The sequence below is a fragment of the Phragmites australis genome, chromosome 2, assembly GCF_958298935.1.
Source record: "Phragmites australis chromosome 2, lpPhrAust1.1, whole genome shotgun sequence".
Classification (NCBI taxonomy): Eukaryota; Viridiplantae; Streptophyta; class Magnoliopsida; order Poales; family Poaceae; genus Phragmites; species Phragmites australis.
In genome coordinates, this window is record NC_084922.1 from 26,305,141 (window position 1) to 26,321,779 (window position 16,639).

Genomic DNA, 16,639 nt, shown 5'->3' on the forward strand with positions numbered 1-16,639 from the left:
TGCAAAACATGGGATCGATATGATCAAGGAGTTATGACTTGCCTCGACGAAGGTCAATTCTTGATCAGTCCTGTCGTTCGAGTCTCTAGGGTTCTTCATCCTTGGGTCCCACCTTCAGTTCCTTCTGCGCATCCTTGCTTGGATTCTTGGCTTCGAGCCTACGCAAATAAACGACGAAAAGTGCACAGCAATTAAGCAACATAACACCAGAACAAAACCAAAGGAACACCAAAGTGAAAGAAGAACGACTGGGACAACGACGAAAGCTAACATGATGGAAAGACGATCGGCAATTCTTAGCTTTGCGAAACTAACACACATAGTCTAGCGGGGTCATTTAGTGAAGCTAGGTCAAATTGTTAGCCTACTTATTTTATTAACTTAAGAGAAAGTCTAATCAAGTCATTAACAACTAGGTGAGGATCTATTAGCTTAACTGCCAAAAAGCGACAATTAGGGCTTCTACGTGTAGGTGAGTGCATGTGTACAAACATATACATATGTGTGATACTCGTCTATATGTATGTGAACATGCATACATATATACATAAGTATCACTCTAGGTGGTTAAAACTATATGTGCTTAAGTGTCATGATTAATTATTCTAATCTATAGCACTAAACCAAGGTTATCTGGTAATTATTCTTAATTACCTAGTGTTTCTTAATTGCCACTCTAATTAAGCTATAAACTATTGCTATGGCAAAAGAATACATGTAATTAATTAACTAGGTAAAATTACTGCATTAATCTAATTAATTAATTATAAAAAGGTATTCAATTATTTAATTACTAATGTTAAATTATTCTATTATATTCTAATGACAAGTATTTATTTATCTAGCAGCTACACTGTGTAATTTATTACATAAATTATGCTAAGATTAAATATTATAGTTTAAAGCATGAACTAATAATCTATTCTAAACATTAATTAAAAAGCAAACCTATAGTTTATTCTAAAAACTATTTTAATTAGCAAAAGAATTAATTTATACTTAAGCTAGGTTAACACATGTGACTATACTGCGATTATAACCTAAACACGATTAAAGGATGACTTTATACCTAAACATGATTATTGAATTATCTAAACTCAACTTTATTTACTAAAAGGCAAAAATCTAAATCTAGGGTAAACGTTGCGATACGAAATAAATACCGGATGAGAAAATAAAAAGAGCTTCAAAAAAATTACAAGATTTGGTAGGGAGATAGATTATGATTTTAGAGGAATATTGGTGAAAGAATCCCTAAATTCAAAGTTAAAACGGAGGAGATATATATCTCAAAAAATTTGCTGAAAAAGGAAAATCTGGAAAAAGGTGAGGGGCTACTATTCTGTGAACTCAGTCCATGGGGTTGTGGACCGGTGGGGAGTGGTGAGGGTGGTGCACCGTAGATTGGGGCTGTGGACTGGTGCGGGTGCTGCGTTGTGGACACGGTCCATGGCTTATGGACGGTGGGGGGGCTTGGTGTGTGGTCCACCATGGACTGGTCCTGTGGTCTATCCAAACATGCCACTGGACCCACCGTCGGTGTGAGCCAAGGAGATAAGGGAGGGGTGGCTCTGTGTGTGCGGTTCGGAGGGAGAGAGAGAGAGGAGGGGAGTGCTGCGGAGATGGAGGGAGGCGTGCTGGGGAGGGAGAGGCCAGAGAGAGCAAAGGGAGGCTGGGGAGTAAGATGGCCGGAGGGTAAAGGAGCCGGCGGAGAGGGGCTCACCGGCGGCGCGCACAGGCGGGGAAGAGAGGATGCCTGTCGAGGCAGGGAGCTTAGCGGGCTCCACAGTGGTGGCAGCTTGATCTGCGAGCTGGCGGCGGGCGCGGCCGAGCAGCGACGTGCGCAGGATGGCGCAGCGAAACGCGTTTGCGATTGCGCGTGCGGTGGCGCAGGTAGGTGGCACTTGGGACAGCGCGCGTGCTGGCGATGCGGCCTCGACTGGGTGGCTGGCGGCACAGGCTGGCTGCGCAAGAGACGAACCACGGTGGCTCTGTTGGAAATTAATCTTGTTTTTATGGTAGGTTTAGTTTTGGTATGCATGAGAGTTCATGTCAAAGTAAAAATAATGTCCTAATAGGAGTAGGATTAGAGTCTGAGTAGGAATAGGATTGCATCGAAGTAGGATTCAGAGTCTAGTACTTGGCTCATATATAATGATGGGAGGGCTGCACCCATAATGTGCCCCGAAGAAGAAAAAGACTAGAGAAAAGAGTCGATCAAGTTGTAAGGTCGAGAAGCTCGAAAATAGTCAGTTAAGTACTTAGCGAGCACGGATCAAGAGGAAAACAAAGTGGCTAAGTTGTCGCGGCCTCAGAAACTCGTGTGTTCTTGTGTTCTTGTGTTCCTATAATTATTCGATCCTGGATGTCATAATCAACAATTGGTATCAGAGCCTAGGTGAAGATTAGAGCTAGAATTTATCGAGAAACTTGGAAGTACTCGGTTAAGTACTCAACGAGCTCGGAACTACTCGGTGAACTACTCGGCAAGTTTGTAAGTACTCGGAAGATACGTATTTGGAGAAGCTAGGAAATCTGTTGTGTGCGGTCGAAGGATAGCAGAGGTAGCAAATCAACATCGGTGATGATGTCTGGATCAGGAGTACTGGCGAAAGAGAGTTCACTGGTGTCGCTACACTATCCAATGCTCACGAGGAGCAACTACACAACATGGGCAATCAAGATGAAGGTGTTCATGCATGCACAAGGCGTTTGGGACGCTGTCGAGCATGATGACCCGAAGGAAAAGGTGAACATGAAGAAGGATCAGATAGCGCTTGCTACCATCTATCAAGGCATCCCAGAGGATACACTACGGGCAGTATCCGAGAAGGAAACTTCCAAGGAGGCATGGGAGTGCATCAAGATGATGTACCAAGGTGCCAAACGCATCAAGGATGCTCGTGTTCAAACCCTCAGAGAAGAGCTGGATGGCTTGCGGATGAAGAGCACAGAGTCGATCAACGACTTCGCAATGAAGGTGAATTCCATCGTCAGCACAATTCGTGGGCTCAGCGACAAGATGGAGGACTCGTATGTGGTAAGGAAGATCCTCAGAGCCACACCAAACAAGTTCTTGCAGATCGTCACTTCAATCGATCAATTTGGTGACCTCGAGACCATGACAGTCGAGGAGGTCTTCGGCAGGCTCCGGGTGTACGAAGAAAGGTTGCGCGGCAACAACGACGATGTCGCCATCAATGCTGAGCATGTGTTGCTCACCAAAGCCCAATAGAGAGCTAAGGAGAAGGATGAAGATAAGCATATGTTGCTCACCCGAGAACAATGGAGGGCTAAGGAGCAGAAGGATGGTGGTGACGGCTCCTCCAACAGCGGTGGATGAGGCAGCAAGAATCGGAAATTCGACAAGGCTAAAGTGAGGTGCTACAAGTGCAATGATTATGGGCACTTCCAGTGGGAATGCGAGAAGTCAAAGAAACAAGAGAAGACGTTGTTTATGGCTGCAGAGGAGGATGACCACCCGGCGCTACTCTAACGTGAAGAAAAAAAGATTAAGGGAGAATGTTGGAAATTAATCTTGTTTTATGGTAGGTTTAGTTTTGGTATGTATGAGAGTCCATGTCAAAGTTAAAATAATGTACTAATAGGAGTAGGATTAGAGTCTGAGTAGGAATAGGATTGCATTGGAGTAGGATTCAGAGTCTAGTACTTGGCTCCTATATAATGAAGGGAGGGGTGCACCCATAATATGCCCCAAAGAAGAGAAAGACTATGAGAAAAGAGTCGATTAAGTTGTAAGGTCGAGAAGCTAAAAAATACTCAGTTAAGTACTCAGCGAGCTCGGATCAAGAGGAAAGCAAAGGCTAAGCTATCGTGGCCTCGAAAACTCGTGTGTTCTTGTGTTCTTGTGTTCCTATAATTATTCGATCCTGGATGTCAAAACTAACAGGCTCAGCGGGGAGCAGAGCGTGATAGTGGCAGCCAGGACAGCGCGCACGTAGGCGGTGGGCCGGTAGGCTGGGCGGTGCACATGGTAGAGAAGTAGCGCGGCGGCTGGGTGCATGGCGACAGGAAGGCAACAACAGTTAGCCGAGATGAGGGGTCGGGGTTCCTATGATGTGCTTGTGTTGGTGTGTGGAGAGGAGCATAGGAGCATAGGAGGGAGGAGAGGTGGTGCTCAGCATGGTGAACAGTGCGCGCGAATGGAGGCAGCGTGCTGCTCTGCTGCGTGATGTGTATGTGCCGTGGATGCTTGTGTGTATGGCATGAGGGAGAGATTCTATTGCAGATGGAGTGATGAGAGAGGAGCATTTTGCTTTTGCTGCTCCTGAGAAGATCAAAGGGATGGGTGAGAGGCACATGGCATGGGCGGTGGCGGTGGCGGCGGTGGACTTTTGTCTGTGAGAGAGAGGGGTTGCGAGAACATAGAGAGATGAGAGAGAGGGAGGGAGACATGAGAGAGAGTGAAAGATCTTGGGTAAAGATCTGAGGAGAGAGAGAGGAAGATTTGAATAACAATTCAAATGTATGTAATCGAATTTGAACTGGATTTACAAAAAATTCAAATTGAGTAATTTGAATTTGAATCGAGTTGGGGTAATTCAAAATGAATTTGTATTCGAACTTGGCACTATATTGGAACGAGGATTTGAATTATGAGAATGGAACTTAGAACTTGATTCGAATTGATATGAATTGAATTTATGAAATGATCAAACTGGAAGCATTTGAATATATCTCGAACGATTCAAATTGCATTTGAATACGAATTCGATGAGGATTTGAATGAATCTGGCTTTGAGATAAAAGAAAAGTTGGGAGATTATTCCAATGTTTGATATAAATTCAAATAGAAATATTTGAATTTGAAACCGATTTGAAATGAGCCCGGATATCGAACTAAGATTTCAATTTGTCGGATCGAATTTGATTATAGGAAAATGGAAATTGGTCCAGAATAATTCAATTAATTGAATTATTGATCAAAGTCAAATTTAGGGATAATTCAATTGTATAAATTGAATTTTGGATTGAGTTGGATTTGGGTTTAAGAAAAGATCTAGCAATTCAACTAGGGTTTGATTTCGACGATGATTCGGATGCTTGAAAATTGGATTAGGATTCAGCCGAAAAGAACTAAAACGGATTGGAATTTGAGAAATATTCAAATTCGAATCACCACACAAAGAAACAAGGACTCTGAGAAACAAAAAATGCAATTGATCAATTTAATACAGGGTTTAAATTTAGAAATTGACTTGGTGCTCTTTGGAATACTTAGCCAAAATAATATATTTGAATATATACATACATGTGTGTGTGTGTATCCTTGATTTTATGATTTTTACTATTTTCTAAATGCTAAAACGCAGGGTGTTACACGTTCGCAGCCTTATCCTGGTTGGCGTGCACTCGTGCCTGGTGGCCACAACTTACGGGGTCGGGCTGGTGTCGTGCCTCCCTCCATGGACGTTGCCTATCCACGCAGTGGCTGGGTTCAACGTGGCGACGACCCGACGCTTATGGGCGGCGTACGGAGGCGTGCCGACCACATCTTTTGACAACCCCATGGGCGCCTACATGCTGCTCACAGCCACCGCATAGCGGGTCCTATGGCAGTGATGGGTGCAGGGGACTCTGGGCAAAAGCCATGCAACGGCGATGCTCTTGGGCTTCATTCCCCTCCTTGAAGGCGTTGTTGTGATACCCCTCACCCTCAGTGGGTTCTCTGGGTGAAAACCCAGGTCTCATGTCAGATCGGGCAATGACGATGTTCCGACATTGTGTCCTCCTTGGAGGCATCACTTTTTAGTTTTTGCTTGCGTTGTTGGAGCTCGCTTGGAGAGAAGATGCCTAACTGAAGCTCAAGGGTTCGTTGGTCGGGTTGTAGGTCATGTTGGGTGGTCATCTGTCACTGTTCAATGGTGGCAGCTGGCTATGTACAGCTTTAGAGCCAGTGTTTGACCAGTGGAGGCTTTGTTAGGTTGTAGATACTTGTGAATTGCTTTAGGTGCTCCTGTTATTCACCATCTATTTGCAGGAGGATGTCAGTTGTTGGGAGTCTTCGTGCTCGCTCAATCCGTCGTGTAAGGAAATAGGTGCTAGTGCAAAGCAAGTGTTTTGCTCTGGAGTGTAGGATGATTCTGAGCTGTAGGTTTGGGTTTGAGGCTTGGTGTTGCTTTCTGCACACCTAGTTTTAGTCTTTTCTCTTTTCTTTCTTTTTTTCCTTTCTTTTGTAAAGGTTGGGTGCATTAGTATTTTGCTTGGTGCAGGGACCATAACAGTATTTCATCTCGAAATAAATCTTCCTTTGTCTAAAAAAAGTGCTTAATGTCTTGTTTGTTGGACATAGTCGGTACTTGGTACAAGGAAGTGTCCAGTACATAGGGTCTACTAACTAGGAAGTGTTTGGAACAAATGATTTTTAGATGTATTTTATAGTAAACGGATAGTGCAAGATTCTTAAATCTTAAGGTGTCCACTAGGCGACAAGGTGCTCCGGAGGTCCTGGGCGTGCACGACACCTTGTCGTTTCCCGGTGTCTCGCGTCGCTGCAAACGAACCCCGTGCTATCATGTGCCTCTATCGTTAAATCCCGTGATGTCGCGTGCTGTTCCTGCTAGATCCGAGCCTGAAGCATCAAATCTAGCTGCAAAGTCGGTGGGGAGCGCAGAGCAGCACTACACGATGGGGATGGGGAGGAAAAGGAGCAGCAGGTGGTGGCCGCGGCTGAACGGTGCTCACTGCCAGGATGGCGACAGGGTGGTGACAGTAGTCTGGCAGAGCAGCACCACATGATGGGGAGGGGGAGGAAGAACAGAAACAGGTTGCGACGACTGAACGTGCTCATGACCTGTTACCCATCCTTCAGTTTTAGGATTATTTATTTATTGCCACTCAATCCACACGCCTAGGTGAGTCTGTCATTAATTTCGTATACAATTCGCTATTTGCCATTGTCCACAATTCGTGTGCCACACTGGGTATGAAATGACTCTTTTGCCCCTTTCATCCCTCATGCAGTCATACCTCCGTTGCTACACCTCCTTTGAGCTCATGGCGCACTCGCTGCTCCTCCTCCGTGCGGTCAGCCCATGCTCCTCCCCACTTCCTCGCACTTTGGTCCCCACTCGTCGCCTGACCGCTTGTTACTCCCCCGTCGCCGCCACTCGTCGTCCCATGCGGGCCCGCAACATCACTCAGACCCACCTCGCTCTGTTGGCCGGTTCCTCGTCTTCCTTGGCACTCGACGACCAATTGCCTCTTGTTTGCCATGTCACGCCAGTAGCCTCTAATGGCAGAGGTCTGCAGCAGGGGCAATGGGTCAAAGTCGGAGTTCTATGACGGTGATGATTGTGTCGCAGCATGATGCTCAAGGTCACTAGGCTCGGCCAGCCTGTCCACAGGCTGACAAAAGCATAAACCGGAGCCGGAGAAAAAGACATTGGGTGGGAGAAGGAAGAAAGAGGCTCCATAGTGGCATGAAATTGAGGAATTCACAAACCCAGTGGCAAAAGAAGAATTGCAATTGTATTTAATGGCAATCTCGCAAAGGCACATGGATTGAGTGGCAAATAAATAAATGACTCTTAGTTTTAGGGCATATGTAAATAGCATGTTGGTGGGCTTATGGGCTGGCTGGTGGGCTGGGCCAATCTCTTCCCTTCTCCTTCCCTCTTTTCTCCTTTTTATCTCTTTTTTTCCTTTTCTTTTTCTTTCCTCTTCCCTGCCCTTGTTGTGCTGGTTCTTAGATTGGTATGAGGCGCGCCTCACCTCACCTTATCAGTGCCTAGGCGTAGTGAATATGGTGGGTTGTCCACCCTTTGCCTTAGCGTCTTAACCTTGGGATAGTGTAAAAAAAATTATCGATTACAGGAATGGTTCAACAAAGTTCTATGGGAACCTTCTTTTCCATCTTGTGGGGGGATTCCTTTGATAAGTCCAATATAACTTGGCTTTCCACTCCCTTATCCCTTTATTCAAGATTATTTTTCCTTTCAGTATTACTTAATGCACCCAAACTGAACTTTATTTTTCTAAACCAAAAAGGAGTAAAAGCTTGATTTTTGTATGCATTAGTCGAGACATCAGACGAGAAGTCGACGAGGGTTTAGCTTCAAAGGCTCGCTTGTAACTCCCTAGAACTATGCAAACACCACTCGGGATATAGAACAGTTTTTTTTTCCTTTTTCTTTTTTTTAATGATCAAATTAGTAAAGTTAACAGAGAAGAACACATAGAAAAGAGCAGACACAAGTTGGGACGTGCCAAGAGCCAACAGACCATCTGACGTACATTGCCAGTAAACTGGCGATTAACAATGAAAGCCTGTCGCAAAATACACAAGATTTCACTTATTCTAAAAAATATACAATATTTTATTTGGTATACCGGGCAATCACGCCTTTATTTTACTACAGAACAAATAATACATGGACTCCAGGTCTGGCTTTTCTGCCGCGTAGAACGAGACAAAGGGCATAATAAGTCACAAGTTTAAAATGAGTGCAACCGACTGTGCCATCGCATTTTGTACAACCATATATATGCCGAGGGGAGCTCAAAAGATAAACACGACACTGTCGTGGACCCTGGTCTTCTGGTTCTGAGCAACACATTCGGAGATCCACATCAGGTTCCTTATCTCCTGCTCGCGTAGCCTGATGTACGCGAAGAAAACGGCGTAGTGGAACTGCAAAGCCAAGAAAAGATGCGTCAAAAGATAGCACCATGAATGAGCTGATGGCTTGGAGGATAGCTTTGAATTTCTGGGAGCAAGTCTGCAATGACAGCACAATGTAGATGCCTCCACCCACACCCACACCAAAATAAAAGATAGGCCAGACAGCAAACACATTAGTGGAGTGCCTAATGCACCTCGGGTGCAAAATCCACCTTAACCTAAAAAAAAGTGGTGTGCAGAGTGCTTGTATAGATGCATACAAGCATGTGTGATGTGTATCATGCGTGTCACAGGTCGCTGGGCACATATAAAGAGATCCAGGTTAATTCACTTTGCCTTGATTGGTACCACACCAATTTTCTTAGCAGGAACTTATAACTCTTATTCGCCAGCGATCTTTATGGAGTGTTTAATCATAAACCTTGCAAGGAAACTGTCAGACCCCTTCCAGGCAAGATCCTTCACAATGAAAACTGTTACCTATTCAAATCTAAAGTGATATGTCATATTCACCTTAAAACATAAGCCTTAGGATGCATTTATATATTCCACCCAGGTTATATTCCATATTCGGAGCATCTCGTATAACATATCTAAAGCAGAAAAAAATATAGGGTTAATTAGATCAAAAATATACCTGCTGCTCAAAGGACAAGCATAGCCTCCGCACTTCCTCCTCGTAAAAGGCCTTATCCAACATCTGGCTTTCTCCATATGAAACTCTCGAAAATATAGACTGGTACGGTGGGTACTTCTCCATTGCACCACGCACCTACATGATGAACAAGCAAAAAAGTGTCATCGCAGTCCAAGTAACTGATGCAACCACACAGGTATACATACTACAGATGCAATCCATCTTGAAAGGCTACAGCTATGCTACTATTAAACTATGCTAGTAAACATTTGGATCCCAATTCCTCCTATCCAAACAGGCCCTAGAAAGACATTTTAACTTTCAAGTGAGAAAGTCCATAATGAAAAATCTCAAACAAAATTACAACACACACTAAGAAAATATTCATAACATAACACCAAAAAATGAAAAGGTTATCCTAACAAGCAATAATTAAAATTATTTTTTGCATCTAACGGCATGCATATTGATGATAAATTGACTATATATTAATGTATGTTGGCTAAACCAGCTTTTCCGAATGCTCACACAAAATTAAAGAAATAAAGAGTTTCATATGACGATCACACACATATGGCGTGACAGAAACATACACTCTGCATAATGATACTCTGTATCTTAAGTGATCCATATAGAGAGATTCCCATTAAGAAACACATTATATTAGCATGAGATAAATAAGTAAATAACTACATTATGGATGGGCCAAACAACCACCCCACCACTCCTGATATAGAAGAGCAGCAAGTACTCAGAAAAGCATGTTTGATATGACCATCACATGTAAAATATGTGCCACAAAGACCTCTTCCGTGGAACACCTTCTCTGTTTCTTCAGGATGAAGCGCTTGGCCTAGGGCATTGTATGTTTCAATAGATTTCATAAGGAGTCTTTTGGTATCGCTAGTCGTTTCACCAAACGCATGGATAGCACTCCAATAGGCATTTTTTATCAATAAAAGAATGCCTGTAGGACTTAACTGCTAAGAACACAAAATAAGTTGGCGAATGAACTAAAACAGTTCAGAGCATTGCAGGGTGTGTTTTAACAGTTAAAAATAAAAAATGCTGCATTGAACGCTGAGCATAATTGGAGACAAACCTGGTCAACATCTTCGCAAACAGCCAGTTCTTCATGACCATATGGATACCTGGAGGATGTCAAAATATTAAACCACATGAAAAACACACACATCTTGACAAAAAGTACTGGTAGCGTTGCTTTGAAAGGAAACCTACAATAAACCAAAGTTGGAGTACAGCTTCCGGCGGTCATCTCTAGTCAACTCAGTCCCAATACTGCAAACCATGACATAAAAATTAGGGCAGCCTTAAGGCAATTGAATGCGAAACTGAAAGATCCCAAGTTGAAAATGTAAAATTCAGCACTCCACCTGTTTATTGTAATGTTAACAGCTCTTCTGTCAGCTTCAAATGAAAGGAGATCGCACATGATCTCAGCTGTTGCACCACCTAGTTTCTATACCAAAGAAGTCATTTAGAAAACAAATGGAACTAGAGCGAATGGAATATTAAGACTCTTGAGAAAACATCGTCAAAGACACCATATTTGAGTACTATATACCTGGCAAAATTTGTAAAAATCCTCAAGATATGCTTTGTAGAGAGTGTTCCTCATAATCTCAATATTCATGTCATCCAAATCCTACAAAATACAGATATCTCTCATTACCAAGGCATCCTTAGCTGCTAAGAAAAGTAAAGAACCAAGATGTGTTGATATTTGTTGGGCAGCACAAATGATTAATAGCAGCTTTTTACCTCAGATGTAATGCACTCTGAAAAGTAAGGGGCCAAGGGTGTATCGACTAGAACCAATCTGTAAAGCTCACGCATGTTTTGAGCAACCGCAAGTGATGCAATGCTGTTGATCAGCAAGAAGCCAAAACGATTAGTACTCTGATTTTTTGGAACATCTACATTGAACAAAAAAAGGACAGAAAAAACAATAATACCTGTCAAACATGCCCAATGGGTGGCATTTCTCCAACAGTTCATTAACATCTCTCTCATGCAATGTCCCAGTAACAATAAGGACAACATTATCAATCATGTGCCCGTACCTGTGAAAAATATCATCCTGTTACAACCAAAATACTGTGCTAGAGTAGAAAATGTTAACATGTAGAGGAAAAAGATATAAAGAAAGCATCCTAACAATACTTCTCCACTTACGTTATATACTGCAAGAATGTAGATAGTGGTTCAGTGGCCTGGCACAGCATGTGTTTGTACTCATCTACCAGTTTAAGAGTGCACTTTTCCACAATTGTTGTTGTGTGCAAGGGAGAAGGCTCTGCAATTTAGCAGAAATAAGTTCCAGAACAGTTGTATCACAAAAATGCATTGAACAAGCATTGCAATTATATCATGAGAACAATTGCCAAGGCAAAGTTTACTCAACACAAAACTTCATTGATTAGGCAGAACTCCTGCCATTGTTGCTGAAAGAAAACTGTATTGAGTGCAACATACAGCATTCTAGCACAGCAACGAAAATTTATGCATTTGGCATAACAGTGGTAGAGCTACGAGAGATTATATATCACCTTCTAGTGTGAGAGACACATGGAAGGATACAGACCCCTTAGAAACTATATATCCACATCCTCTACACAGAGAAAACGAAGCCCAGGATAAGATATCATAAAGGGCTGAAAATGCAATGTGCAAAATCTGCAAAATAATATGGCCACCAAATGCTGGCAAGTGTTAAGGGATGAAGAATAAGGTAATCCATTGCCAGGCAGAAGCGAAACATGATGACTGAGCAGGTTTTGCCTGAAGTTGATCCACAAGCGCACGTGGATTCTCGCAAAAAAAAAAAAAACTCTCCTACGTGGCTATGGCTAAGTCAGTAAAAAGAATATTCTTTTGTGCAGCTTACAGAGTAGTTTACAGGCATCAGATCAGGACTAAGCTAACCTGCAGGAATTGTTCTGAATTTCTCATGCTCACATGCATAGAACATGTTAATCCGAAAACGAGAGGCCTTGGATATGGTATGTCTGACTAGACTCCAAGAACAATATGTTCAATTTACCAACTAATGATCTCATCATTCAGGACCTGGCGGGCTTAAGTACTAGTTGAAATTCACATGGCTACCAAGTAATCTGAACTAACAAACTTCCCTGCCGAGATCCCCAAATGAAGCGAAAACAAGCAACGATGCACAGTGCTCTAGGTCGAGAACGAGTTCTGCTAGCAGCACTACCCGAATCCCCATCCGGGATTGCAATTCTCGTGGGACGGATAACGAATCGCGTCTCCCTGGCAGCGCGGATCGAGCAGTGAGTGCGGCGCCCCCCACCCAGGTATCCAGTCCGAAGGAGGGCGGAGGATCTCACCGTTCTGGAGGTAGGGCCCGTACTCGGTGGCGGTGAGGTGCATCTTGACATCGTCGAGGGTCTCGCACTGGCAGAGGTTATTGTAGTCGGCGGCGGTGAGGAGGCCCGAGCGGTTCCCCCGCACGATGGCCTCCAGGAACCCGTCGTGGATGTTGAACGACAGCATCTCCCATCCGTACATCGTCGCCGCCGCCGGCTCGCCGGAGAAGAGCCTCCGTGGGATGGGGGCAGGCGGTGGCGGGGCACTCGCCGGCGCGCGGCGGGCAGAGGCGGGATCGGGAGGGAGGAGGTCGTCGCAGATGAGATCCGGGAGGTGGGGTCGCGGTGCGGATGTGGTGGAAGAAGAGTTTTTATTAAAGGGAAGCTTGTGAGATCCGGGCTTGGCACGTCGCCCGTCTCAGTTCCTCCCGGTGGGGGCTTCTCGTCCGTCTGATCTTGGCCATCTAGTGGCGTACAGTGCGATGAAACCGGCCAAAAGTTTAAAAAGAAGAGAAAACTCCTTATTTGCTATCAAATCTTAGAATGCTTTGAAAACTTATCCTCTCTTCACTGCTATTGGTTTTATTTTTAGCTCATTCATTGCCACTTAGGTCAAAAGTCTGTTAAATGAAGCTAGAAAAGATGTTTTCGTCCTCGACCTAGTCCCACATTTCATCCCCTTTCTCTCTTTTCTTTCCCTCACCCACCAGCCCCATCCGCCATCTTATGCCCGAGGCAACTGCTCTCCTCTGACTAGCACATCGAAGACCACAGCAGCCGTGGTAGCAAGCAGGGCATAGGCCTTTGCACTGGCCTTGTAGAAGCCAGTGCCCGCACCCTCGGGGCCTAAGAAGCCAGCTTTCAAGCTCTACGAGCAGCGGAGCAACATGAAGAGTTCGAGGTAGGCATTGCTGTCAAGAAAGAAACCCCACTCGCTCCTAACTCTCACCCTCTCCCCTAACATCACATGGTTTCCGAGGTGCAAGCATCGCCGTCACCCTTGCCACTGACGTCGTTGGTGTCCCGCGGACCTCCCTCGCTGATGTTGGTGTGTGAGATGGGCAATGACTGGTCAGTGCCGGAGAAGCCCCCAAACACCCTGTGGTCCCTCCTGCACCCCTCTCCACCAACATTGTCATCGTCGCCTCTAAGCCCTGTGCCACTGCAGCCGCCAAGTATGTGCCGTCACGTGCTACGGCATGCACCGCTGACCGCAACCCAGCCCTAGCCTCAGCGCTAGCTAGGTTGGTCGAACAGGTGGTGCCCAACATCCTGTCACGCAAGCGTTGCACGATGGAATTGTAGTGCACCATGGTGGTGGCGTGGGGTGCGACCACGGGGCTCTCACTAGTGGTGCTCACGGTGCTCGCTGCCAACACCTACAAGGGCTGGGCCCTCAACTCCTATAGTCACCGTCGACACCCGCAAGGGCTGGGCCCTTGACTCCTATGCTGAGGACTATGCCATCACCGAGAAGGTATTCTACATCCACCTATCACCGCATAGCAAAGCTGGCGTCAGCGACGAGCCACCGCCACCGCCTAGGTTGCTCCCGCTCTTCCCCATGCAGTCGCCAACCATGATCCGACCATGACCAGGCCAACTGTTCCTTGGCGACCCCTTCCTCTAGGCTCGCTCGTTCGCGGTATGCTCTGCTCATAGCCAATTGCTATCAACCACTCCTTGGTGTCCCCTTCCTCTAGACTCGCTCATTCTCGGCATGCTCTGCTCGCAGCCAATTATTGTGCTCCTGGAGAGGGTGGTCGGCTTGATCTGTGGATGATTTGCTCCTCCCCCTCTCAGTACACGCAAGAGGTAAGGGAAGTATCGTCATTATTAAAAAAAAATGACATTTCTCAGGGAAAAAATGATGACAGCTATTGACAGAACTAACGGCAATGGTGGGGAAGGGATGGAATTTAGAAGCGATGGCAAATAAGGAAAGTGTCGGAGGGTGAACTCCTAAAGTAGGGATCCGGAGGGACCCCCTTTGAGATTCGGCCGGGGGATGATTCTGAATCTATTTTGCAGGTAAAATAAATGGGCGTAAATGCGATGACAGGTGGAATGGAATGATCGAATGCAGAATGCAGTAAATGCACTGGAGGTTTTTAGACAGGTTCGGGCCGCACTGAGCGTAATACCCTACTCCTGTGTAGATGCTATAAATGCACTGAGAATATCTCTTAGGGATGTTGCTGGTTACAAGAATGTTTGTCTATCCTAGAGCTTCGGGCTCCTTGTTCTTCAGTGGTCTCAGCTTCTGTGCTTGTATTGAACCTCTGTCTTCTTCCTTGGCTCTGAGCGTTCGAAACCGGGCCGAAGAGAGAGAGAGAGTTTCCGTGTCCACCGGCTCCTCTTAAATACTCACAGGCGGTAGAGTGCCCCAAAAGGGAGGGCACGAGTTCCAAGGCGCCATAAATGGAAAAGCAACCATCATGGGATGCTACGCGAAGTGACGGGAGGTTGAAAACGCGCCCCCGCCCGGTCTCGGTCGTCATGATGGCATTCTGCAATGGGCGCCGCAGAGAGGGCCCATCGGGCAGCCACCGAGCAGCCCGGCGTGCCCGTTCGGTCTTGTACGCCTAACACAGCAGGGCGGCAGGCGGGGCACCTTGGGCCTCGCGATGCTATCCCGAGGTGCACCAAAAGACGCGGGATGGGACCCGTGCACTAAATGTCCCCACGCCCTCCTACCAGAATGTGGCAAGGACTGACACCGAGCGTGGCCGGAGCAGTTGGAAGCGATAGGCCACGCGCCCTCTTAAATGCGGCATCGGGCCTTTTCACTGGTTGACACCTCACTGTTGGACCTCTGTGGGGGCCACCGACGAAGAACTTCTTAGGCCATCGAGGAACCGAGTGCTTGGAGGTCACTGTTCACGGCACCGAGCACTCTCTCCCGGAATTGACTGTTCAGATCCTCGGGGAACCGAGTGCTAGGGGGCCGCTGTTCACGGCCCCGAGCACTTTCTCCCAGAATAACTCTCTTGGGTCCTCGGGGTACTCGGGTGCTCGGGGGCTGCTGTTCGCAGCCCCGAGCACGCCCTTCCCGGTACTCGGCTTTTCTGGTCGTCGGGGAACTTGGGTGCTCGGGGGCTACTGTTCATGGCCCCGAGCACTTTCTTCCCGACACTTGGTCTTCGCGGATCATCGGGGAACTCAGGTACTCGGGGACCACTGTTCATGGCCCTGAGCACCCTCTCCCCGAACTTAGTCTTCTCGTACCTCGCGGAAATGATCCCCGCGGGAGGGCGCCACGTGGCAAACTGCTGGTCTGGCCTCGGGACTCGGGGACCCTTGGTTCCTGATTCACCGACAGAAAGATAAAAATTTTAGTGGCACACATGACATGACTTTATCTTCTGATGACAAATAAAGAATTTCCTCCAAAAGAATCATTGAAATTAGGTGTAAAATTAGATTTTTTTTTCTTCAAAACTAGATGATTGCGTGCCTTTGCTACAAACAAGAGATTCACATACTACATATCCGTTGCATGCCATGACTTTGACCCTACCCTGTGTACCTAGCTCCATTGTAACCCAATGCTCTTTTGTGGCTTGCGTCGTGCCGCTATTGCCGCACCTTTGAGTATTTAGTTAAGAATCATATGGAGATCCATCAAGCAGCTATATTTGTGTTGCCCAGTGTTACCCGATGCTACTAAGGCGGTCCATTGATTTCCATATTCCTCTAGACCTCTTCACTCTTCGTTTCTCTAGAATAATAAAAAAAACCCTAGCCTACTTGTTTGTCCCATCTTCCTCCTTTGGTAATTAATCGACAGCGAAAGGACCTCTTTCCTTACTAAAAGTGCCTCTATTTTTCATGAAACACCGTCACACTCTCCTTATCATCATCTTATCTTATACTAAAGCGCGTATCGAGCGTGCGTCGTGGTTGATCCACATCATCCAGAAGATGAGGGCCATCGGATCGCGATCTGGTGGTCGCTTGTGCCTTGCTCCACCGGAAGACTCGAGAAGGCCCGCGTCATCGCTGCTG

The 16,639-nt window shown here is 45.9% G+C and overlaps 1 protein-coding gene across 1 annotated transcript; it reads right to left on the reverse strand.

Moving 5' to 3' along the window:
• Window positions 1-8,290: 8,290 nt before the first annotated feature.
• On the reverse strand, window positions 8,291-13,031 carry LOC133905718 (probable V-type proton ATPase subunit d). The gene is made up of 10 exons (XM_062347483.1): window positions 12,653-13,031; window positions 11,478-11,598; window positions 11,258-11,365; window positions 11,064-11,166; window positions 10,867-10,947; window positions 10,676-10,761; window positions 10,521-10,580; window positions 10,384-10,432; window positions 9,282-9,416; window positions 8,291-8,653 (listed from the first exon to the last, which is right to left on the reverse strand). The coding sequence occupies exons 1-10, from the start codon at window positions 12,831-12,833 to the stop codon at window positions 8,522-8,524; spliced, it is 1,056 nt and encodes a 351-aa protein (XP_062203467.1). The 5' UTR covers window positions 12,834-13,031; the 3' UTR covers window positions 8,291-8,521.
• Between the last annotated feature and the right edge of the window lie 3,608 nt (window positions 13,032-16,639).